The 23,651-nt window shown below is 47.6% G+C and overlaps 1 protein-coding gene across 2 annotated transcripts in view; it reads left to right on the top strand.

Annotated features, from left to right (window-relative positions):
• Nucleotides 1-1,304: 1,304 nt before the first annotated feature.
• LOC119390273 (microprocessor complex subunit DGCR8) overlaps nt 1,305-23,651 on the top strand; it is a 37,503-nt gene continuing 15,156 nt past the window's right edge. For both annotated transcript variants that reach the window (XM_037657851.2, XM_049414710.1), the window contains exons 1-10: nt 1,305-2,416; nt 3,355-3,497; nt 8,373-8,478; nt 9,010-9,099; nt 10,024-10,093; nt 10,707-10,767; nt 15,722-15,803; nt 20,518-20,619; nt 20,737-20,835; nt 22,915-23,003. In XM_037657851.2, the coding sequence (XP_037513779.1) occupies nt 1,726-2,416; nt 3,355-3,497; nt 8,373-8,478; nt 9,010-9,099; nt 10,024-10,093; nt 10,707-10,767; nt 15,722-15,803; nt 20,518-20,619; nt 20,737-20,835; nt 22,915-23,003 (1,533 nt within the window). In that variant the 5' untranslated portion in view covers nt 1,305-1,725. The remainder of the gene's footprint in view (nt 2,417-3,354; nt 3,498-8,372; nt 8,479-9,009; nt 9,100-10,023; nt 10,094-10,706; nt 10,768-15,721; nt 15,804-20,517; nt 20,620-20,736; nt 20,836-22,914; nt 23,004-23,651) is intronic.

The raw sequence follows: 23,651 nt of genomic DNA, 5'->3' as shown, positions 1-23,651 counted from the left end.
AAAATAACCCGAATGCTCCAGTCGCTGATGTGTACGCCTACCTCAGTCTAGATAATTGTAGTAGTTTTTGTCGATTAAAAGTAATCGTAATGTTCCTTTAATGTTAAAATCTGTGAATATTTGTTGCAAAGAAAGTGTTATGGGATCCTGGAGCTGTTTCGAAAGTGGTTGCCTGACTATTCGTGCGTCACTTCGCGACGGTGGATGCATCTGTTGAGCGCCACTGCCACGTGCAGACGCGTCTTCGTTTGCGCGCACCCGTGCCCCCTCGCTCTCTCCCCACCCCCACACACAACCGTACGAGTGTAGTACAAGAGATAGCTACACTCCCGCCCCTCCCCCGCTGTTCTTCCCATCTGTACGTAGCCCATTTCATCCGTCTACGGCATTTGTTTCTTTGCCTGCTCGGAAGAGGCGCCTGCGGACTACGCAGCTTCGATGGTGCACCATCCACCCTCTTCCCATGCTTTTTTTTTTTCTTCGAAAAGACATTCCTGCTCCCTCCGCCGCCTTCCGTTCGCCACCCCCCCCCCCCCCCCGGTCCCGAACTTCTATTTTTATATATATTGTCTTTCTTCCGTTCTCGTATGTCACCCCGCGGTGCTTTGTTCGTTGAGAAGTTTGCCTGCTGATACACAGTGTGCCATAGGCACACGGTCACCGGATGTTGCGGGAAGCACACGCCTGCCTTCTTCAATGGCAGCGGCGGGGCCTTTGGCTTCGACAGCAGCACGTTTTTGTGCAGTGTTGATCGACTGATGCACCAAAATAGGAATTGTCCACGCAGCTCAAATGGTTCGCTGGCGCTCTCCTCCTCGCACCACAAACACACACACACACAAACAACCACTTGTCCCCACGTTTTATGGCCCATTCAGTCAGGCGCGCGTTCAGTGTTCCAAGGCCACGGACCCAGGGGCCGTAGATGCCGTAGACGCGTGGCTCTTCTCGGAACTCGGAACTCCAAACGTAAACTGATTTCTGATTGGTCCGTTTTCTAGGGGCGGGGCTCCGTCCCCGTGCCGGCGACGGAAAAAAAAAATTATACGAATGTGATACGAATACGCTGACAGCCACAAGTAAAAAATGCAGAAATAATCAAATCACTCTCCTTTGTAATAATATCGTTATAAACAACAAAAAATATTTTCTATGGGGCAGGGCTTTTGCAAAGTAAAACACTAAAAAGAAAAAAATGACGTCATAGTCGCCATTTTGTAGTGTTGGTGAAATCTGGTGAAATTTTGTTCTGGGGTTGGTGTCGAAGCCCCTTTCCAATCTGGCAACGCTGGTAGCCCGCCATTGTCGTTGTTGCGGTTGGTTGTAAATCGGTTGGACGGTGCACGAGGTTAACGTTTTGGTGTTTTTCAACGTTTTCCGCAGCATGGGTGTTTGAAAAGATGGGAATCTCTTCACGTCTTCAGCAGCGCAGCATTGTCGGCTTTTCACCATCTCATCCTAATCAACGTTCCCGATACCACTATAGATAAGCAGACGCGTTCTCTGCTAGTGGGTTCGCGCGCTACTCTCGTGACGGCACGTTCACTCATCTCCGCTCATTCTTGTTTGTTCCTCGGGTTCCAATCGTTTTAAACTCACTTGTCTTTCGAGCTGAACTGAGCAGCACTGCAGATGTCCTCATAAAGATGGAGCCGTTTACATCTTGAAAGGAGCTCCTTCTTTACCAGCGCATCTTGCAGTGTCTGTCTTCGTCGGCGCCTCACGATGGATAACGGCTGGTACGATTCGGCTGTAGCCGCCGCCGCCGGCTCCGAGGAAGCAGCGCCAGCCTCACCCCTGTCCATGCGAATGTCCAATCGGACGATAGACGAAGGGTTGGACTTTGGGCATGGCGACGGTGCGAGCGCTGAGTCGAAAACGTCGATGGCGGCAAAGCGCGTGGCCGAAGAAGCTGCGGGCTGTGGCGGCAGCGAGAAGTCCCCGCCATCGAAGCAGGCGCGCTACGACGGTGCGTCTTCATCAGACAACGCGTACGCCTGCAGAGGTGACCTACCCTCGACGTCGTCTCTGGGGGGCGACGCGTGCTTCCAGGACGATGACATGGTCGACAGCTTCGGCGAGCAAAGTCGCAGCCAGGGTGCGAGCGGCTACGATGCGGGTACGGCGACGGCAGATCAGCAGCAGGGGAGCAACAACGACCGCTCAGCCGCTGTCATGAGCTTCGACATTTTGGACGAAGTGGGTCGTGGCGACGAGGAAGACGTGGAGGACGAAGACAGCGCGAACAACGGCGGCAGCGGCGGGCCCGGCGAAGAGGAGGAGGCCACTGAAAGCGACATCTCGGACGACGAGATTGAGGCCATGCTCGAGGCGGGCATGCACTCGCCCGGCAAGCCAGAGATCGAAGTAGACGATGACGTCGCGCATGAGGTCAAGGAGAAGGTGATCCTGAAAGGTAAGGAGTGAAGGTCCACATCACCCTGGGAAACGTTTCATACAACCTTAATGAAAAACCAACACATAATGTAGCCAAGTAAGAAATAGGGGATGTTAAATGCACTGTTTTAAGTGTATTGTAGTAACTGTGATAATGTGAAGAAAGTGGACGAAAAGACAACTTGCCTACGGCAGGGACCAAACCTGCAACTTTTGAATAACACGCCCGATGCTCTACTAATCGAGCTACAGCGGCAGTCATCCTCCCATCCACTTGATTGGGTATTTACGTGCACGCAAACTGGGAGTTTTAGGCAGCGCCACTGGTTGCCAGGACGGCGAGTGTCACTGTGGGACACTCTTTTTTGTGGATTTTGGTGGCCGGGGCTCTGGCTACAGGTTTTACATGAAAAACGAAACACTAAGGTGTGGGGTTTCTTTGCGCACCACTTGTTATCGTCCTCGCTAAGTGTCAGTAGCAGAAAAAGCTTCCTAAGAAATGGCCTAGATAGAAATGAGGGCGGGAAAGATGATTTTCCGAGACAGGCATGTGAAGTTCTCTGATAAGGGTAAACACAGGCTGTCCTCATTTGACTATTGCCACCTGTAGCTACCGCAACAGTACCACATCATTTTTGAACTGCTACAAATACACCCGTGATAACTCCAGCACTTTTTCTTTTGCAAGCGCGCAACGTGCGTTCAATTATGCAGACAGCGAGAGACTTGAAACATTGATGGTAGCGAGAGTGTGGAGATGGCAGAGATGAATCTTCTTTCTTGCTGTAGTGAGCTTCGAGAAGAAAACATCGTTTCCTTTTCCCAATTAATGAAATCGTTGAAGGTGAGCAAGTGTGTTCTGCAAGGACCAGGGTCGGCAGACTTACAAGGGTTGTAGCACAGTTGGTAGGCTTGAAATCTGCACACGGCTGTTTTCCTTACCTTCTTATTTAACAGTGCGTGGACATGACCACTTCGAAGTACTGCCGGAAGGTTGGATCCAGGTGACTCATAACAGCGGGATGCCCGTCTACCTCCACAAACAGTCCAGAGTGTGCACGCTGGCCAAGCCGTACTTTCTCGGTCCTGGCAGCATTCGGGTGAGGCCACCATTTTAAATGGTCGTGGAAAATGAGGTGCTTAAAGGGGCCCACAACTAGTTTTTATGGTACCTGTTTCCTTCAGGGCAACCAAAAGCTTACCGGTCAGAGTGTAATCACGGAAAGGTAACGTGAAAAATGCTGTGAAACAATAATAAAAAATTCTCTATTTGTGGCGACTATGAAGTGATATACACAAAAAACATGCTGCAAGCAGTTGGAGGCGAGCGCAAGAGCGGTTCATGTTTGTGTGCGGCAGTTTGCTGCAAATGTGTGCACTCTGGGCACATGCGCCACAGCTTAACATGTTCCATTAGTTGCTGTGAAGGCAGCACCGCTTCTCTGCGTGCAACTCCTTTTGCCTCGTAAGCAGCACAGATCTGATCAAGCGGGGATGGATAATAATATACATACTGCAATTATGAGCTCTTATTATGGTGCGCGTGAAAGCATCAGACTATGTGCAGCAGAGTGAATGACTCCATATTCCAGCTTCGGGGCTCTTCCGCTAGAGTGCGCAATGTATCAGTTTTTGTGACTTCTAAATGCAATTTTAAGAATACAAATCCTACTCAGATTGCAGAAAGGATGCTTGAACCTTTCACTACAATTCACAATCTTTTCATTTCGACCAGGATCTAATCACACGTACTGGCCAGTGGTCGGTCCTTTTAAAGGAGTACCGTCATCACCAGGTGGAGCGTGAACAAGCAGTCACAAAGTAGAATACAGTAATACCTCGTTAACTCGAACTCTCATATCTTGAAAAATCGGCTAAGTCGAAATTTTCCGCGGTGCCAAACAATTTCCCCTAGGTTCAATGTATTTCTTGCCCTTTATCTCGAAGTATTTTCGTGCCCACTTTCGTTTATCTCGAAAGCTTGACTGAGAATGGAACAAAAACTTCGTCGCCGAATCGTTTCACAAAATACTAGCGGCATAATGTCATACGTTTCACAGGGTTCGCGCAAGGCTGCCGGGCTTTCGACAGTGGACACTGTTCCCGAAAGTGAAGTCGGAACCTAGCGGCATAACAACTTTGTCAAGCAACTCTGTGTCATGTCATGTGACGCTATAGACGTGCACAGAGGCAGTAACGTCGAAGTCTGGGTCAGTTGGTACATGACGCTGAGGCAAAAACCAGTCAAAAAAGACGCCGGACAAGGGGAAGAAGTGACACACACAAGGACTGGACTAGCAACTGTGCTTTATTAGCTGACAGCACCTCCCAGAGGCAGGCCTTGCAAAATAGCACGGGTCGTACACGTCGTTTTGTTTACCGTCAGAGATGCGATTTCAGCATTTTATTTACGCAAGGCACGTCGCGCGGATTTTTTCGTCGGCCGTGCGATGTGATGAAGATAACACCACCAAAGCAAAGCAAGTCACTGATGCTGCAAAGAATAGTAGCCCTAATCAGAGAAGTGGATTCGAGGCTCGAAGTTTCCGGACGTCAAAACAGCGTTGATTGTGTGGTTGCATCGTGCGAGAGGAGCCCCTTCCAGTCACAACATTGACAGAGAAGGCCTATTCTCTGAACCAGTGTCTCTTCTCGTTCTACAGTCGGATACAACTTTAGAAGTCAGTGGCATTTCCTCGTCAAAGGCAGATGAAGTAAGCCTGCACCAATTGGTGCGCACTTGGAACTGACGTCATGAGCGGGACGGCCGGTGGCTCCGCCTTCGGAGAACATCGGCGCGTGCATGAGCGGGACTATCTCCTTAGTCGCAGAGGCGAACGAGATCTCCTATATTGAAATTTGAAAACAGTGCTAGGACGGGACACAGAATAGAAGCGACAGGACAAGGCGTTGTTTTGTCGCCTCTATTCTGTGTCTTAACACTGTTCTCAAATCTCAGTATACAGTAGACTCTCATCAAATGGAACCTGAAGGGACCAGGAAAATGTGTTTCATTTAACAGGAGTTCCATTTACAGAGAAATGAACAGCTGTGCAGAATGCAAGTACAAAACCAACCATATTAGAGGCAGTTCAGTTTAAGAGATTTTATTGCGATAGCAATTATATGGACAGTCTCGGCTGGTTTTTGCCGTCGCCATCGCAGCCGTCATGCACCGTACATGTATAAGTATGTATATATATATGTAAATGTCCCAAAGAAAAATAATTCAGAAAAATGCTTCTAAAGTGCGGAATCGAGCCAGCGACCTCTCGCTCCGCAGCGCGTGGCGCTAACCACTACGCCACAAAGCACAGATCTTGCAGGTAGCTAACGGCGAGCGTTATATACACACCCTTTACCGCTGGCAGAACTCAGAGACGGCAGGCGCTTAAAGGGACACTAAAGGCAAATACAGTCAACTGCCGATTTTTCGGACGCCCGATTTTCCGGACATGCTCGAAAATTCGGACACTATCGCGGCACCGTCACCAGCCCCATAGACGTCAATGTATAAGAACGTCCGAAATTTCGGACGCTGAAGCTCTTCGGTGTCCGATTTTTCGGACTTTCTGCCCGAATTGTGGGTCCGAAAGGCATTAATTGGAGCCCTCACCTCTGCCGCGTCAATCATCTCTTAGGTTTGAACCAGCGCGTACGCGAGTCGATCTGTGTGCGACAGTAGCAGAGTCCGAAAGTCAGCGTTGCCGCAATGCCGAAGCGTTATGGGGTGAAGCAGACCAGAAATTCAAAGGGGCCGCTATCGCGGCGCCGTGCGGCGATGTTACGGATAAGCAGCGGAAATGCACGGAGGCGTGATGGCGGCAGCTGGCAAACGCGCCGGTACGACTTAATCGCTGGTAACCCTTACGATAAGCATCTTCAGTTAACTGCTCGGTAGTGCACGTGGCCTAGCGCAGTTGCATGCGTACTGCACGCATTTAATAGGCGAGAGCCCAAATGCGCCGCGCAGCCATTCCTGCTGCCTTTTTGTGCGAGACCGCTAAGTGCGCCGCATAGACGCATAGCCTTCGCGGACGAAACCAGCTCGCCATTGCCACGCCCGTGTGCGGTCAAGAACTAAGTGCGCAACACGAACCCTTTCATGATAAATGCGTGCGTACGATACAGCAACAGTAAAGTGACGGCGTCAGTTTAGTTGGCGATGTACTGCACACAACTAGAAACGATCGGCTTGATACGGCAGCAAATGCTGCGTATCAGAGGCGATTTGGCGATGTGTGTGCGCACACGCATCGGGGAATGCCGGACGAGTCGTCCGCTCTTCCGCCACAGTCTTTGTGTTCCGCGTCATCGTTTAGAAACGCTTCATGCGAGATAGCCGTAATCTATTCCTCGCTTTGCTGTTATCAGCGGCGCTCATCACGAGATGTAAAAGTGGCGGTTGGCACGTACGTAGTTAAGCGGGGTTCGCGGCAGGTACCGAATGTATTTGCGAGAGCCTGGGCGCGCACTAAAATGCCTGATAATTGTACTGGGAGGCATTAAAGCTATTTCGGACGTGGCTGTGGCGATTTGACCGCTTAAGCGGAATAAAAAAGCATGAATTTGTTTTTTCGGACTGCCCGATTTTTCGGACGATTTCGCGGTCCCTAGGGAGTCCGAAAAATCGGCAGTTGACTGTATTAAGTCGACGTTGATTGTTGAAATAGCGGTCCAGAAACCTCGTAGCGCTGCTTTTGTACCAAGGAAGTGCTTATTTTGAAATAAAATCACGTTTTTAGTGGTCCGCATCGCGTTAGCGCGCTTCAAATCTCCCGCCTGAAAATACGACTCATACGTCACTGCTGCCGTGCCCAACGTTGCCCACTTTTACTGCGCGGCCGCCGACACTAGTAGCAGCCGAGCGGAAGTAGCGGGACCTACAGTAGCAACAACGGCGCTGCGGCAAAGACTTGCTCGGATGGGCACATTCAAAGCCGTCACCAAGTTGCGGTTGGTCTCGTAATCCTCAGTACGAAAGTGCAGCGAGCACACACGCAGAGGTTTTGACTGTTTAGCACACTGGTGCAATGGCATCGAGCGTAAGTGTTCATTCCGCGGCACCCAGTGAAAAGACACACCGGTTTCCTTGCTGCAGCACTGGCGTTGTGCACCATTCGGGCATCCGGCAATATCACACGCATGCGGCATTTTGTCGAACTTTCTGTCAGAGCGACTTTCACAAGCGCGCAAAACACGCACGGCAGTACGCAATCCCGAAACTACCACTGAGACGGGCGAGGCACAGTTCGGCGAAAACGGAACCTTTGAACCACGCGCCGTTCCCCATCGCAACGCCACGGAGGTTTTGTTTTCCATGAATCAAGCAGAAACGAACAAACAGCATTTTATTACGTCTTTTGATGCCCGGAATGTTCTTTTTTTACTGTTGCTAGTTTGATTACTAGTGATTTATTGTACGCCGACTTCCCTACGTCATCGGGATCACTTCGAAAATGTCCCACTCGTGGCGCTCACCATGTGATACATTTAGCTTAATTTCTCGGTAAGTAGGGCACTGCTGTTGATAATATTGCCGTTTTAGAAGTTGTCATACATTGGGCTTTCACTCTGACATCAATTGTTATTTGCCTTTAGTGTCCCTTTAAAAGTGTTTCTTCATTACCAGCAAGGTGGCGCGGCGCAACGGGCGCATTTAAAAGTCGTCGGCCAGCTCGCTCGCTTCTAATATTTGCGCAGGGAGAACCTTGCCCTTCTGCTTTCTGCTCGCACGGTGGCTGCTGCCGGGGTAGATGTTTCTGCAGCATAGCAGCGCGACCATCACGGGCCGCGTTTCTTGCTATCACATTCATTGCTTCGCCCTTGCGGCGAAACTGTGACTTTTTTGTTTGCTGAGAGTCTATTGTATACTGACAAGCCCACATTAATGCACTTTGTCAGTTTATCTCCGATATATACTCTTTATTCTCTCTGGCGCCCCAACAAACCTCGTCGCCTGTTTGCTTTGCCAGAAACACGAAGTGCCCATCTCTGGCATCCCCTGCCTCCACTACAGGAGGGAGAAGGAGAAGGAAGAGCAGTGTCCGGTCACAAACGGAGTGTCGGAAGGGAGCGAAGGTACGCACGCCTCGATGCTTTTTTTTAAAACACCACAACAGATGTCACCTGTGACAACAGTCGCTCTTACTGTGAGGTGAAAGTGCCCTCCACCTAAGGTTTCTAGTTGCTTCTAGTGGGAGGTCTCCTCTGTGGTCTCTTGGCTATGGGACATCGCTCTGTTTGTGTAAGCTGTGTTTGTAACACTGTGATATGTGTTTAACTAGAAAATAAAAATGAAGCATCAGCCGTGCACGTTATCAAGCTTTCTGATGGCATCTGCTCAGGCCTAGTTGACTTTTATTGGTAAAGCTAAACTACTATGTAATTGCTTGTTCGTTTGCCTTTGTCTTCTCTGCTTATAATGAACCTATGGTGATTTAATTGTTGACAATAGCATTAAAAAATAATTTATAAGTCTAAACTGACTTGGTGTCTCACTTTATTGTCCCTTTAACGTGGTTATGTGACATGTAGCAGGTTATCCCTGCATTATTGGTAACTCTCTTGTCACTCCATTTTCATCCTTGCCTGTGCTGACTCTTTCTTCAGGGTTGTCGGGAAAGATGGCTGAGCTGGCGGGTCGAATTCCTATGGCGAAGGTGGAGAGTGTGAAGGAGAGCCAGAAGGAACAGTCACTAGGTAACTTAGTCACCACTCACTAGAAGAGTTACTTGGTCACTAAGTTAATGAGAACTAAGAGACAATAATGACCATTTCCTTGGCATTATTGTCTGTTAGTTCTCATTAATATTGTGTCTAACAAAGAAAAAGAAACCCTTAAAAGTCATCTTTTCTTTAGTCACTAAGTGTGCCTCCTCGAGTGGTTTTGTTCAATAAATTACACCATTTAGAACAATGCAGCCACAGTTCAGCATCATGTCGTGAACTTCTTTATGTGCAAGGAAGGGCCCAAATCAACCGCAGTCATACTCCGCATTATGTACTTGTAGTGTGAGGTTATGCCACTAGAGGGCTCCGGGAGGACCTACCCCGAATCGGTGTGCCACCTCACATCAACTGACAACCATGCATATGGATTTGCTGGTGTTTCTCTCTGTGTGTCTGCAGTGCACGCGTGACATGGAGAAAAATGGCATATTCTCATGAGCAAAGTGAAGTCAAGCAGAAAACGAACCTGAAGCAATGTTTGCGAAACGTGACTATTGCATGGCCTCTGATGGTGGGCTGTTTCTGATGCTGTGAACGTGGTTTTGGTTTCACATTTGATTGTATCACTCGGGCAGTTTTCTGACCAGTTTTCTTGAGAAGTTTGAAGGGTTTGTTTGAAGTGTGCACAAACAGTAAAAATTGCAGTGTGGTTTCTAGAATCCCCATTTTTTTGCAATGGCAGCAGCAATCCGGTGCTATTTTAACGTAATTTTCTTGCTTAATAAATCAGTGTTCTTCTCCACAAGCGTCAAAGTACGACTTCTTGGCACTCATCTGTAGCTTCTGCTTGGCTTACATTTCTCTTTGGTGTATTCTTAATGAAAAGCCTTCCGGGTCGGTTCATCACTACGAGTACACTTTCATTTTATCAAGTAACCCCTTCCCTTGTTGCAGATGCTCTGGCATTTCGAGAGTACTGTGAGAAGGTGTTCGACTTTCAGACCCTTCAGCTGCGAAAGTTCAAGTGAGTTTCCTGCATGCTTGTTTGCAACTTCCTCTTGCACCATTTGCTGGTAGGGCCCTTTGTCTTTCTTAATTAATTGTTTGTCTACTTCCATGAAGGCTTGCCATTGGCAAAGTGAAAATGAGTTGCTTGGTACCATTTCACTGTGTAGAGAGGCTGGACAAGCCTATACTTGTTATAAGCGGCTTGTACATATGCATGTTATAGGTGTTATGCGTACTCTTGTTAATATGCCACATGTAATATACCACGTACAATTGATGGTTTTCTTGGCAAAGGGCACAATGTGTAAAACACCAGCAAAGGGGAAAAAGGCAAGCTATTTTATACAATACCCGTCATTTTCTGCGCGATGTTTTCTCTATCACTTTCCACATTGTCCGCTTAGTGGTATTGCCTGGTTTCTTGAGTGGAATAGAATTCACCGCTTTTGGGCCTGACCCCTCAAACTTTCATCGAAGCCTCACAAGCACCGATGACATTGGCAAGATTTCGTCAGCCCATACTGCCATACAAGACAGCTCTCCGAGTATCACGTTGAAACGTCGCACCGTAACGTTTATTTACACACTTTCGCCTGTCTCAACATTTGTTGTTTCACCCTCTCCCTTAGGACTTGGGCCGGTCGTCGCAAACACAAAAAGAAGCTGAAGCAGATGCAGCGCCCCATGCTTGTAAGTAGCAGCTGTACCATATTTTCTTGTATATAACCTGCCCCTGCACCCCCATATACAACTCTTAAAAGACATTAAAGAAAAGGATTCTTGCGTATTGACATAAGGCTACTGTGCACACTAAAACTTGCATATAACCCACACCCTTACTTTAGCTCTGATTTTTTGCATCCTCCGTGTGGGCTATACATGAGAAAATCAGTGATTCCACTCCTGCGCCAACTGCGCCAAAGTGCGCCAAATTGTATTTACTGCGCCATCCTGATAATATTGACGAAATTTGCGCCAAACTGCGCCAAAGTCTCGGGTTTGGGGGCGTCTATCACCGGCAATCGCACCGCCGGCGCGTCAGAACATCTGCAGCTCAATCTTGGGGCTGCCAATAAAGTCGCAATCATGGACCAAGAATTATTCCGCTGAATAAATGGCGCTCGCGCGGGCGTTCCGAGTAAGCCACGATGCCATGCACAGTGCCGACGCAGCTTCTGTTCTGCAAGTCGACTCGACAGCAAAACGCGCTCTCCGCAGAGGCTCGTGACGTCTAGGCCTATCGGTAGCGAGAATGTGCGACGGCGATTCATCGGCGGACGTCGTCTGTTCCAGAAACGCTGCTGATAGCTCGTTTCAAGCGTCGCATGGCACGTAAGGAAAGCAATATGTTCAGTAATAACTACATGAGTGCCGCTAAAATGTCTGTCACTTCTGTTTCCGGACATCGCGGAATGAAATCTGGGATCGCTCGCAGTAGCTATATGGGACAATGTCGAATTTTCCTTGCTTCGCATTTATGGAAGAGCACGCGAACGGTGGAAACGCGTTGACACTTTTCCTCAGATATACTTTATCCATGGATCTTCATCCAGAACAGCTTTTTCGTAATTCCTTCCGCCAGCACGTCGGAGTTTGTAATCACTCTGCGGTAAATACCCCATAAAAGGCCCTGCCCTTTCAAGCTCACGTGCTAGGGTTCAAATTCCAATTTTTTGCTTGCTTTGTGAAAATGTCATCTCATTAGTAAAATCATATCTCCTGGTCGGAGCAGCCGCAAATGCGCAGCTGTCAGTAGCGGGCCCGTCGCTGACGGCCCACAGTGAAGCGGCTACGCCATGTTACACGTCCGCCCCTCGCTTTCGGGGGTCAATAGCTAACGGTTAAAAAAACTCAGTTTCGCTTAAGAGTGAAGCAATGAATGCGATACCAAAAAATTGTATTGTGAAACGAAGTAAGACTAGCAGCTAACTCTTTTGGATCCGATCTCGCGTAACTCAACAAAACGCTGGTTTAAGGGAATATGGCCCCTCCAGGAACCGAAGCGTTTTCTTGCTCTGAGTTCTCTAAACGCGAAGTAAGCGTTGAGAGCACAGCAAGTTTACGAGTAGTCTCCTGATGCGTCGAGATAGCGCGCGCGCAAGCGACTGCGCCCTTCGAACGATGCACCCCCCCCCCTTCCGCTCCCCTGGCGTCCCTTCATGCTCCTTACGAAAGACGGGCGGGGCGTTTCCTCTCTGTTTGATGAGCAATCGACGGCAGGCCCGCACGCGGGAAGATGTTATCTCATGCGCTGTCCGTGCGACGGAGACAGACGGCCGGCTAGTTTAATCTCCGCTTCAGCCGCGTTCGTCGCCAGCGCTCGCGAGCTTTTACCCGCGGCTAGAATGCGCGTGGTGATGTTATTAATTTGGACTTTATACGGAAAATTACGGTACGGTACGGCCCGGAAAATTACGGTACCCTCTTAGGTGATTAGGGGGGGGGGCACCCCCCCCCCGGCCCCCCCTGTGCGCACGCCTATGCTCCTGAGATGATTTTTTCCATGAGATTTGCAATGAATCGAAATATTTCTAGCCTTCATAAGAGCCCCATAATAATACTCAGGTGCTTGAATGTTAATGCAATATGCTTCTGTATTGCACTCCAGGATGTAAAATTCGCTGCTCCAAAGTGCTCCCAGATGCAAAATTATCTGCTCCAAAGTGCTCCAAGATGAAAATTTTGCTGCTCCAAGGTGCTCCAAAACCGAAATTTTGCTGCTCCAAAAATTGCTCCAAATCAGAAGTCCTCGGTAGCATCACTGGAAAATACAGAAATTGTGTTGCCATTCATACTTCTTTTTCATTCTTTACTGTGACCCGTTGTCACTTACTAAAACTGTTGAACGTTGTTGATTCTTGGTCAGCACACAACAGATAATACATGAGAAAGAAAATGGGACAACTGCTGGACTAAGAAAGGTTTTTGAAGCAAACAAATATATACAATAAACCCTGGAATGAATTGCATGTAAAAACACGAGGCTTCTGTGCATACAGTTAAACCTGGATATAACAAAATTGACAAATTCCCCCCAAAAATTCGTTACAAACAGGTTTTCGTTATATGCAGTTTCAATGCGAAAATTCGGAAAAGAAACACACAAATTAAACAAAGGGGGAACTGAAGGCAGGGCTCACCCAAAGCATTTTATTTATTTGGCGGCAAAAAACTGCGTTACTTTTGCTCTATAGATGGCTTGCACGTGACGTCATGGATGCAGCTTCTGAAAGGAACTGGGACTCTACGATGGTGGCTTTGATGACGAACAAGTTGCCTCTATGTGAAACCAACACGGCAGGAATGTCTCTGTGCGTGAATAATGAAAGAACCTGCATGTGACGTTTTGATAACAATGTGACATCGGAAACGTCGCATCCACACATGCTGGTGCTCCAACACGGTGCTTTCAGTGACGTCAGTGCAAGCAATCTATTGTTTGTTCGTGAGGGACGACAGTACCGACCATTACTTGGACATCAATACAATGCTGTTCCATCATTGTCTAGCTGTGGCCTCTGAGATCGGCTCTGGCAGCGCCGTTGCGTTGCCGGAGCTAATCACAGAAGCCACGGTCTAGTGAACCCATGGCGCAAAGCGGCAAAGCGCGTGACGAGTCGAACTTCAAAGATCTGTCGTTTTTACCATTAGATATACAGTCGCCGACCGTTTATTCCGACTCGGCGGGAACTGCCGAAAAGACCAAATAATCGGGAGTCCGAAAAAAAGGATTCACCAGAAAAAAAGCACCTTTATTGGCCCAGCGGCCAGAAAACACTTGTCAATGCGCGTCTGTACACATGCACGCTTACATGCGACCAAGTCGGCCTGTATTTCAGCCAATGTTTAGCCACCCCTGTGGGTCGGCAATAGCACTGCAACAACCTATACTAAATCCACATTTGATAGCTGTGGTGTGGGAGGCGTGCCATTTCGGCAGTCGCTGTCCACATGCTCTGGTTCGAGTAGTTGACGGATGATCTCATCGCCCAACTCAGCGAAAACACCCAAGCAACTTCGGATTGATGTCGGCCGCCTTCCACCTGGTGAATAATCGCAGCTTTTTTCGTCATCGTCAGGACCTTGTAGTTGCCGCGTTTGTTTAGTTATGACGGCACACATGGAACAGGCGGCGTCGGCACAACTTCAGCAAATCAGGCCTCGCACGCCAAGCAACAAACAAGGGAGTGAGAGACAAAGCTCGGGATGCAGATCAGGCCTAGCCACAGAAACACCTGACAACGCAAACCCTGAAACGCCAAAAGGGAACGACGTTGGGCTAGTTGATGTTGCAGCGCTCGTGTTGTCCTACTCTCTCTGTCCGAGTTAGGATCCGCGTCGTGCTAGTACGCCCAGTCGTTCACCTCAAACGCCGCACCGAGCCGATCCCGATCTTAGCTTGGCTTGGCCTGCTGTTTGGCCGTGGTAGCCGTTCGATGGCTAAAGCCAAAAGGTAACTGTTATAGCCAACAAACATAGCCTTCGAGGTCGGTAATTTCTGTGTGGATTTTGACACTGGCATGATCTCCAGCTATAGCCAGTGCAACATTTGAGTGCTGGCAACCTAGCAAAAATATAGTAAACATTGCTGACAGCTTGTCATGGCGTTCAACGTCGCACTCGATCAGCCAGCCGGAGTCCGAAAAATCGAACGGCGCACTGTGGGGCATCCAAATTTTTAGTCGTGAGTTTACATTACTTCAATAGGGCAAGTGGCGGTGCCACGAACGTGTCCGAATAAACGAGCATGTCCGAATTTTCAGCGCAGCGTCCGAATAAACGGTCGGCGACTGTATGTTGCATTTTGAAATGTACTGTAATTAGAGCATATAAGCCGGTATAACAAGCACCCCTCCAGTGCAGGGAAACCAGCTTTACAGGGGGTTAGATGCGGTGTATATGTATGTCTATTCGTTCACTTCGAATACTTTGAGTTAGAATAATTTAAATTTGGTGCACGCACCCGCGGCAGCAAGAAAGCCGGCTCGAGGAGTGCACACCCGCACGCACAAACGAGCGCTCGCTCTTGCCTCGCAGTCGCTGGGGCTTCGAGCGCACCGTGCACGGTGCCGCCGCTTCGTGCTCTCGTTGGCAGGGCAACCACAGAAGATGCATGCGGCTCCTGCTCATGCCAAAATGAGAAAATTCGGGGCGAAATCCCTAGATTGCCGGCAGTGAAAATTCGTTATATTGAGGGTGTCTCCCGCTGCCACTTCGTTACATAGAGGTCATAAATACATGTTCTTCTATGGAATAACGACAGGGAATAGAAAAACTTCGTAATATCGAGGAATTAGTTGTATGGAGGTTCATTATAGGCAGGCTTAACTGTACTTGCATAATGCTCACTCACTTCCTTCTCTACTTCCTTTTTCCTCACAGAAAATTGATTCAAAGTTAGAGGTACTGTAATTATGTGTGGAGAATTTTCTGATAGAACATTCTAGGCAATATAGATGTAAAAAAAATAGTGACTAAATCGAGGTTTAAGCTTGCTTAGCACTAAAAATTTTACATCTTTTTTATTACTGTTGAGGGTTATTTAACATTACACTTCATCATTTACCTGTTTGCAACTGTACAAGCTGTGCCCTTGATTGTAGTTTGTGGCTTCTTTTTCTGAAATAATTTTTTTCGCTTTCAGCCGGAAAGTACAAAGCTAATCATGTGTTCACTGCCGCCTACTTCAGACACAAGCCAAATCACCAGTGGTCATTCCAAGAGAGGTGAGGAGTTTGACTTGTATGTGAAGGTGAAGTTGCCCAGAGCCGTGTCTGGTAGAAGGCAGGCTCGTGTACAGTAGAACCTCGTTGTAACGCTTCAAAAAAAACTCGAAAAATAAACATACGATCCGAATCCGGTAAAAATTGAGGCTGACAAGCCCATAGTGAAGTGCACGGGCAAAAAACATTTATTTCTCAAAAAACATAGAGGGACTCTTAGATTTTCAAACTTCTGGCATCTCGCTGGCACCCAGAGGTCAGCCACCTAGTTCCGACCCTGACAGTAAACGTCAGTGGTCATTTGTGTTGAAATCCCGAGACAACCCGGATATAACAAAATTGAATGCTGGGAACCATGTAAACATAAAGAAACACTGCCGCCGTGGCAGCAAACGAAACTTCGCGCCGCGTGAGCGTCGGTTCTTTCTGCATTACCGCTTGGAAATAAAACAGAGAAACGCTACTGCCGTGGCAGCAAACAGAGCTTTGCGCCACATGAGCGTCGGTTCTTCCTGCATTGCCACTTGGAAATAAAACGTGAAGAAACACTACCGCCATGGCAGCAAACGAAACTTCGCGCCGCGTGAGCGTCGGTTCTTTCTGCATTGCCGCTTGGAAATAAAACGTAAAGAAACATTACCGCCGTGGTAGCAAACAAAACTTTGCTCCGCGTGAGCGTCGATTCTTTCTGCATTGCCGCTTGGAAATAAAACGTAAAGAAACATTACCGCCGTGGTAGCAAACAAAACTTTGCTCCGCGTGAGCGTCGATTCTTTCTGCATTGCCGCTTGGAAATAAAACGTAAAGAAACACTACCGCCGTGGCAGCAAATGAAACTTCGCAACGCATGAGCGTCGGTTCTTTCTGCATTGCGCTTGGAAATAAAACGTAAAGAAACATTACTGCCGTGGCAGCAAATGAAACTTCGCAACGCATGAGCGTCGGTTCTTTCTGCATTGCCGCTTGGAAATAAAACGTAAAGAAACACTACTGCCGTGGCAGCAAATGAAACTTCGCAACGCATGAGCGTCGGTTCTTTCTGCATTGCACTTGGAAATAAAACGTAAAGAAACACTACCGCCGTGGCAGCAAATGAAACTTCGCAACGCATGAGCGTCGGTTCTTTCTGCATTGCCGCTTGGAAATAAAACGTAAAGAAACACTACCGCCGTGGCAGCAAATGAAACTTCGCAACGCATGAGCGTCGGTTCTTTCTGCATTGCGCTTGGAAATAAAACGTAAAGAAACATTACTGCCGTGGCAGCAAACGAAACTTTGCACAGCGTGAGCGTCGGTTCTTCCTGCATTGCCGCTTGGAAATAAAACTTAAGGGGAGACCCTGCTTCTGAAACACGTTTCTTGTTTTTGAGCGTATCATTATGAAACTTTCACAGCTTATGTATTTTTATGTGCTGATTTCAAACATGCAATTATTGTTCTAATACAATATGTAGTTTTGAAACTATTAGATAGTTTTTGTATTGTTAGGAGCAGGCTTTATTTCTAAACTGTGAGAGTTATCAAGCAAATCAGCCTATCACAATAACCTGGAATCAATGCTGTCTGCAATAAGACAAGAATGGATGTTCTAGACCTATTTGAACAAAAGTTATGGTATGAAGAACATTCCCAGCTTGATCCCAGTTTGACCGAGCTCAAAATCGCTGACTTGCCGAGTGTTCAACGTACTATAACTTTTGTTCAATTGGGCCTAGAACATCCATTCTTGTTTTATTGCAAACAGTATTCATTCCAGCTTATTGTGATATGCTGATTTGCTTTATAACTCTTACAATTTATAAATAAATCTTGCTCCCAACAATATACATGAAATATTTGATATTTTGAAAACAGCATAGTGTACTAGAAAAATGATTGCATATTTGAAATCAGGACATAAAAATACATAAGCTGCATAAGTTTCATAAAAATGTACTCAAAAACAAAGAAATATATCTCCGAAGCAGGGTCCCCCCTTAAAGAAACACTACCGCCGTGGCAGCAAATGAAACTTCGCAACGCATGAGCGTCGGTTCTTTCTGCATTGCCGCTTGGAAATAAAACGTAAGGAAACACTACTGCCGTGGCAGCAAACGAAACTTTGGGCTGGGTGAGCGTCGGTTCTTTCTGCATTGCCGCTTGGAAATAAAATGTAAAGAAACACTACCGCCGTGGCAGCAAACAAAACTTTGCGCTGCGTGAGCGTCGATTCTTTCTGCATTGCCACTTGGAAATAAAATGTAAAGAAACACTACCGCCGTTGCAGCAAACAAAACTTTGCGCCGCGTGAGCGTCGGTTCTTTCTGCATTGCCGCTTGGAAATAAGACATAAAGAAACACTACCGCCGTGGCAGCAAACAAAACTTTGCGCCGCGTGAGCGTTGGTTCTTTCTGCATTGCCGCTTGGAAATAAAACGTAAAGAAACACTACCGCCGTTGCAGCAAACAAAACTTTGCGCCGCGTGAGCGTTGGTTCTTTCTGCATTGCCGCATGGAAATAAGACATAAACACTACCGCCGTGGCAGCAAACAAAACTTTGCGCCGCGTGAGCGTCGGTTCTTTCTGCATTGCCGCTTGGAAATAAAACGTAAAGAAACACTACCGCCGTTGCAGCAAACAAAACTTTGCGCCGAGTGAGCGTCGGTTCTTTCTGCATTGCCGCTTGGAAATAAGACATAAAGAAACACTACCGCCGTGGCAGCAAACAAAACTTTGCGCCGCGTGAGCGTTGGTTCTTTCTGCATTGCCGCTTGGAAATACGTGACTAGGTTTGCCGAAAAGCTGAAGCGATATTCTCGAGCATACGCAATTGGTATATGATCATGTGCGACTTGCCCTGTCCGTGAATAAAACTACCACACCGCTATTGGCTTAACAAGCTCAACTCTGCACACTGCATGTAACAATAGCGGTACAACATGATATGCAGAATCTCGCGAAAGTGATAAGCGTCCCCTAAAACGACAGCTGCTTACGGCTATTGTGTACTACGTCGCACACACGCGCTGATCAGTTTGCGTTCTGTCTTAACTTCAGACGTGCGGCGGTATGTTCACCGCCACTAGTAATCGCAGCATCTCGCACGGTGGAACGGGGTTTAAAAGATAATGCCAGGCGTAATGGCAACCAAAGGTGAAGTCCTCAAGCGCCAGCATTGCGGTCTGTCGAGTCCTCACAAAGATGGCGGTGAGCGCGCATCATCTCTTTTTGGCGCCAGATATCTTACAGAACAAATTTGTCCTGGCAGGTTCTGGATACCCAGGGGTAAGCAGAATTGTCCAGCCAGAGAAAAACAAACGGCGACTGGAAGAGCGGCGCGCAGTGGGCGGAGCAACTCGAAAACAAATGTGCTCTGGGAGAAAAGTGTATAGGAAATAACGTCTTATCAGCCATATACACTGCGCACAGGAGCATAGCCAAGGGGGGTTGGGGAGATTCAACCTCCCGCCCCCCACCCCCCGAAAATTTTCAGTTTCGCTTGCGTATAGTATATCCACGTGCACATACATAAGCACGCACGAACATAAAGTATGGTTGAACCCCCCTCTCCCCCCCAAAAAAAAATTTCTAGCTACGCCCCTTACTGTGCACAGTGGCGGCGTTGCTGTGGTTACATGGCGCGGCGTGTTGTGTAGCGGCGGCAGCACATGCGTTTCCGTACGTCTCGCACTGAACCTTGGCGGACTGGAGGAACGACGACCTCCGTTCATTCCGTGTGACGATTTTGACGGCCAGTGTGGCCGCCTGCCTTCAGTCGGTGTGTGGCTGACAGGAGCTGAGGCAATGGCTAAGGGGTCGATTGAGCAATTCAAAGACGCGGAGGGGACGATAGTAATTCGGAGAAGCCACGGAGGGGACGATCGAGCAAGGCAGAGAAGGCGCGGAGGGGGGAAATTAGGCCCTGCGAAAAAGCTGCCATCGCCGCGCGGCGGCAGTCTGCCACTTAGCGCTTCACAAGTGCACGAGTTGGCCCCTTTTTGCACAGCTGAGCGAGAGTTTCTGGCTGCAGAACGTACCATATGACTGCTGTTTCCTACGGTGCTAAACGTTGCTGCTAAATAATTGTATTTTCTGGGATTGTATTAACTGGAACGTATTACACGTAGCTCTATTGGGTTAGTTTTTGTTTTCGCGATTGCGAGCGTAGGAGCCTGGAAATCGTACTAAGCGGGAATGTATCAACGAGGTTCTACTGTATTTGTCAACCAAGTCGAACCTGGGTTTGTAGAACATGGGGATATTTTTTACTGTTGTACCATATATTTGCAGGTATAGCCTGCACCAAAAATGCAGTAATTTTAGCCTTAAAGTAACGTTCACGTATTATACACAGTTTTCCTTTAGTGTCGGTCTGGCGTTATGTGTGCTTGCTTGATGCCCTCATCACTAAGTCGTGACTAAGCCTCTCTCGGTTCGCTGATACGGCTATTTTTGCATGCAAGCCTAATTCAAATGCAGTGCCTAATTAAATTACCAGGAAAAAATATTGGAATGGCACGTAAATTCTCAGAACAGTACGGAAATTGGAAATCAGCCGGGAAATTGAAGGGTACACTTGCTCGGAATTTCACAGTAGTTCACTACGTTTTTTCTTCAAGCATACATTACGAGAGGGAACACTGAGTTCATGTTTCTGTGATTGTTTACTTCCAGCATCTCTCTTTGAACCTTTTCCAATCTCACCTATGACTGCTTTTTTTTTTTCCTTTTTTCCAGAATTCATCATGAACCCAAGCGGGAAATCAAACGTGTGCATTCTTCATGAATACGTGCAACACGCCATGAAAACACAGCCTCAGTACAAATTCAAGGAACTCGGTATGTGCAGGGTTTAGCGAATTTTTGTGGCTTACCCTCACCCATTTGTTGTCTGTTCAGCTGGACAACAACTCGAGTGAACGGTAATTCAGAGGATTCTTTATTTTGTGATCGCAGAGAGCTCAAGCATGCCGTACAAGGCCACCGTGGTCATTGGTGAGATGGAGTACGGCTCTGGCTTCGGAAGCAGCAAAAAGCAAGCCAAGTCGGAAGCAGGTGGGTGCCAACAGTTTAGCGGTGGTATTGTGCCTTGTCTTCTTTCCTTCTTCCTGCTGCCCATTGTGGAGCGCCGAACGTATTTTTGAAGACGTAGGCATTTGCTGATGCAAAAGGGGAAATGGCATTCAGGAAGCATGGAGGTGGAAAAGCGCGTATACATTATGAGGCCTGTGTGTTTTTGAACAGCTCTTACGGGATAAGAGACACAGAAAGACATATGCAGATAAGCGCTTCTTCTGTTGTCACACTTGTGCCATTTCGAATATGGACGTTATTGTTCTTAACTGTTCATTCTTGCTGCTCATGAAGTACTGCAGTCACCGACCGATTTTCCGGACTTGGCGGGGACTGCAAGATAGTTTAAAAAATCAGAGCAGTCTGTAAATGTTAAGACATAAAAATGAAGTTTATCTGGATTAGAGCAGCCTAAAGATGTCTCCAATAATGCCCTGCTTCGTGCTATGCTTAGGGACGAGCAGATTTGGTTGTATGTTTGGGCCACAGTAACGTCGTCGGTGCATTGGCGATCGCTGCCACCGACAGTTGCATGCTGCACAGTTGGTGGCTCCATGGAACCAAGCAAACAAAATTTGATGCCAGTCACAAAAAGATGCTCCCAACATCTCGTCTGGTTGGTGGGATTTAACGACGTGGTCTGGGGTTCTTTAGCCAGCACTGACATCGCACAGTACGTGAGCCTCCAGCATTTCGCCTCCATTGAAACGCGACCGCGGCGGCCGTGATTGAACCCACGTGTTTCAGGTCAGGAGCCGAGCACCGTAACCGCTGAGCAACCGCAACAGCAGAAAGCATGTGACGCGCACAACAGCTCAAAAACACTTGACACATATGCTTGACTCACAACCACGTGTAGAATGACAACCGGAAAAACAAACAAAAAAAACCTATTGGCGTGATAACAATAAAGATGACTGAAAAAGAAAAATTGCTTCCACTAGAGCGTTTTGCCAGCTAAGGAAAATTTGGCATGGCCTTCGAAACTGGGAGATTTTGAGCGCTCCCAATCTTGGAGGCAACACAGTTGGCTACTGGAATCCAAACTTGACCAAGCCAGTGGAAAATCCAACGTGGTGGCTAAAGCAAGCGATCTGGTCTGAAAAATCAAATTTTCGGGCATAAATTCTCTGAAAAATCAGTCGCGAAAATGAATTAGTGCTGGGAACCTTGTCTGTGCATTTATGAAGCCCGAAATATTCATGAAGTCCGAATTTTTGCAGTCCAAAAAATTTGTCGCCGACCCTGTTAATTTGACAATTTACAAGCGTCAACGGTTGGCCCTGTTAGTGCAATACGGGTCATAAGGATGTCTAGCTCAGATTGTTCTTGCACACAGACACAAGAAGGGATGTGCTCGAGCGCTACTTTCAACGGACTCTGTTGAATCGACAGAGTTGAGCAACGGCGCTGCTTTCTACAGAGTCTGCTGAAAGAAGCACTTGTCTGTGTACCTTCTTGGGCTTGCCTACAAAAAGTTTATGTGCTAAACACTCAAGCAAATTGATAGACCTTGTGTCAAAATGGTGTTATTGTGACACCAAGGAGAAACATGCCAATGTGTTGGTAGTGAGACTAGGTACAGTATTGTCAGATGTAAGAAAAAAAGAATGAACAAGAAGGCTGCGTCGATTTATGGCAGGTGCAGCAGTGACAGTGTGTTGTGTCATGTTGCGTCTTATTTTTCCAGTGCCAGAACCAAAACTGGATCTTAAAAATGCACATATGAGCGAATTACTTAGGCATTCGATTGCACAGACGTAGTTGGGTGGTCTTAAACCACCCCCTCCCTAAAGAAAAAAAACAAAACATTTACATTTTGTGTACCACAAATGCACACGTACATACATGTAGGAGGTGTTGGAACACCCCTGGGTAATCAATACCTGGCTATGCGGCCTCCTGACTAAATTTTCGCCCGGTTTAAAGAGCTTGCGGCTTTGTTTAATTAAATGCAGGGGAATGGCAACATGAACGTTCCAATCCAGTAGACTCCTTTAACAAGCACTCCTTCAGTTCTTGCTCACTTGCCCTGCTGACTGACTGCGTCTTTCTTTCCAGCCAAAGCAGCACTGTCAGTTCTCATCCCGCAAATGAGGGACACCAACCAGAAAAACGAAAAGGGCGAGGACTCCCCCCAGGATGTTACCGTAAGTGCTTGTGTTCCCCGTCCGCACTTTGTGTACTTCGTATATAATTGGTTTTTTAGAACACTTATGTCTTTCGCGTGAAGAGTTCAGCTGTGCGTGTTCACAAGCATACATGTTTTACATATGCATCACAGAGACATGTGACACGTGTGTGATGCGTCTCACTTACATGACATCTACGAACATGTCTCGGTAAAGCATTATAAACAATGCGGTTTCATTGTGCGTTCTCATCAGTTATTGTAATAAGCTACAAAGTTCACATGGATCAGCGGTTGTACTGGCGTACAAAATTATGCACGTTCACTAGCTTCTCTCTTTGGCCACATATACAAGCAGTGTATGAGGTAAGTTGTAGTGACTAAGTACAGTAGAACCCCGCTGTTACGTTCCTCACTGCTGCGTTTTCCCGGCTGTTACGTCGTTTTCCGCCGGTCCCGGCATAGCTCCCATAGGATACAATGTATTGGGAACCCCGCTGTTACGTCGTAACTGTCGGACCGTTCCCGTATGATACGTCGCGAAGTGCGCTCGGAGCCGACCGAGTGACTACCAAAGAGAGCCGTCATGGTGCATTTTCACGCAGCTTGGCCTCGTTTGACCGTAATATTAGCCGCATGAGAGGCGCAAGCAACAGAATCTTTCAAT

The sequence above is a fragment of the Rhipicephalus sanguineus genome, chromosome 4 (genome assembly GCF_013339695.2).
Source record: "Rhipicephalus sanguineus isolate Rsan-2018 chromosome 4, BIME_Rsan_1.4, whole genome shotgun sequence".
Taxonomy (NCBI): domain Eukaryota; kingdom Metazoa; phylum Arthropoda; class Arachnida; order Ixodida; family Ixodidae; genus Rhipicephalus; species Rhipicephalus sanguineus.
The sequence above is the reverse complement of the archived record's forward strand: the minus strand, read 5'-3'. Positions and strand labels throughout refer to the sequence as shown.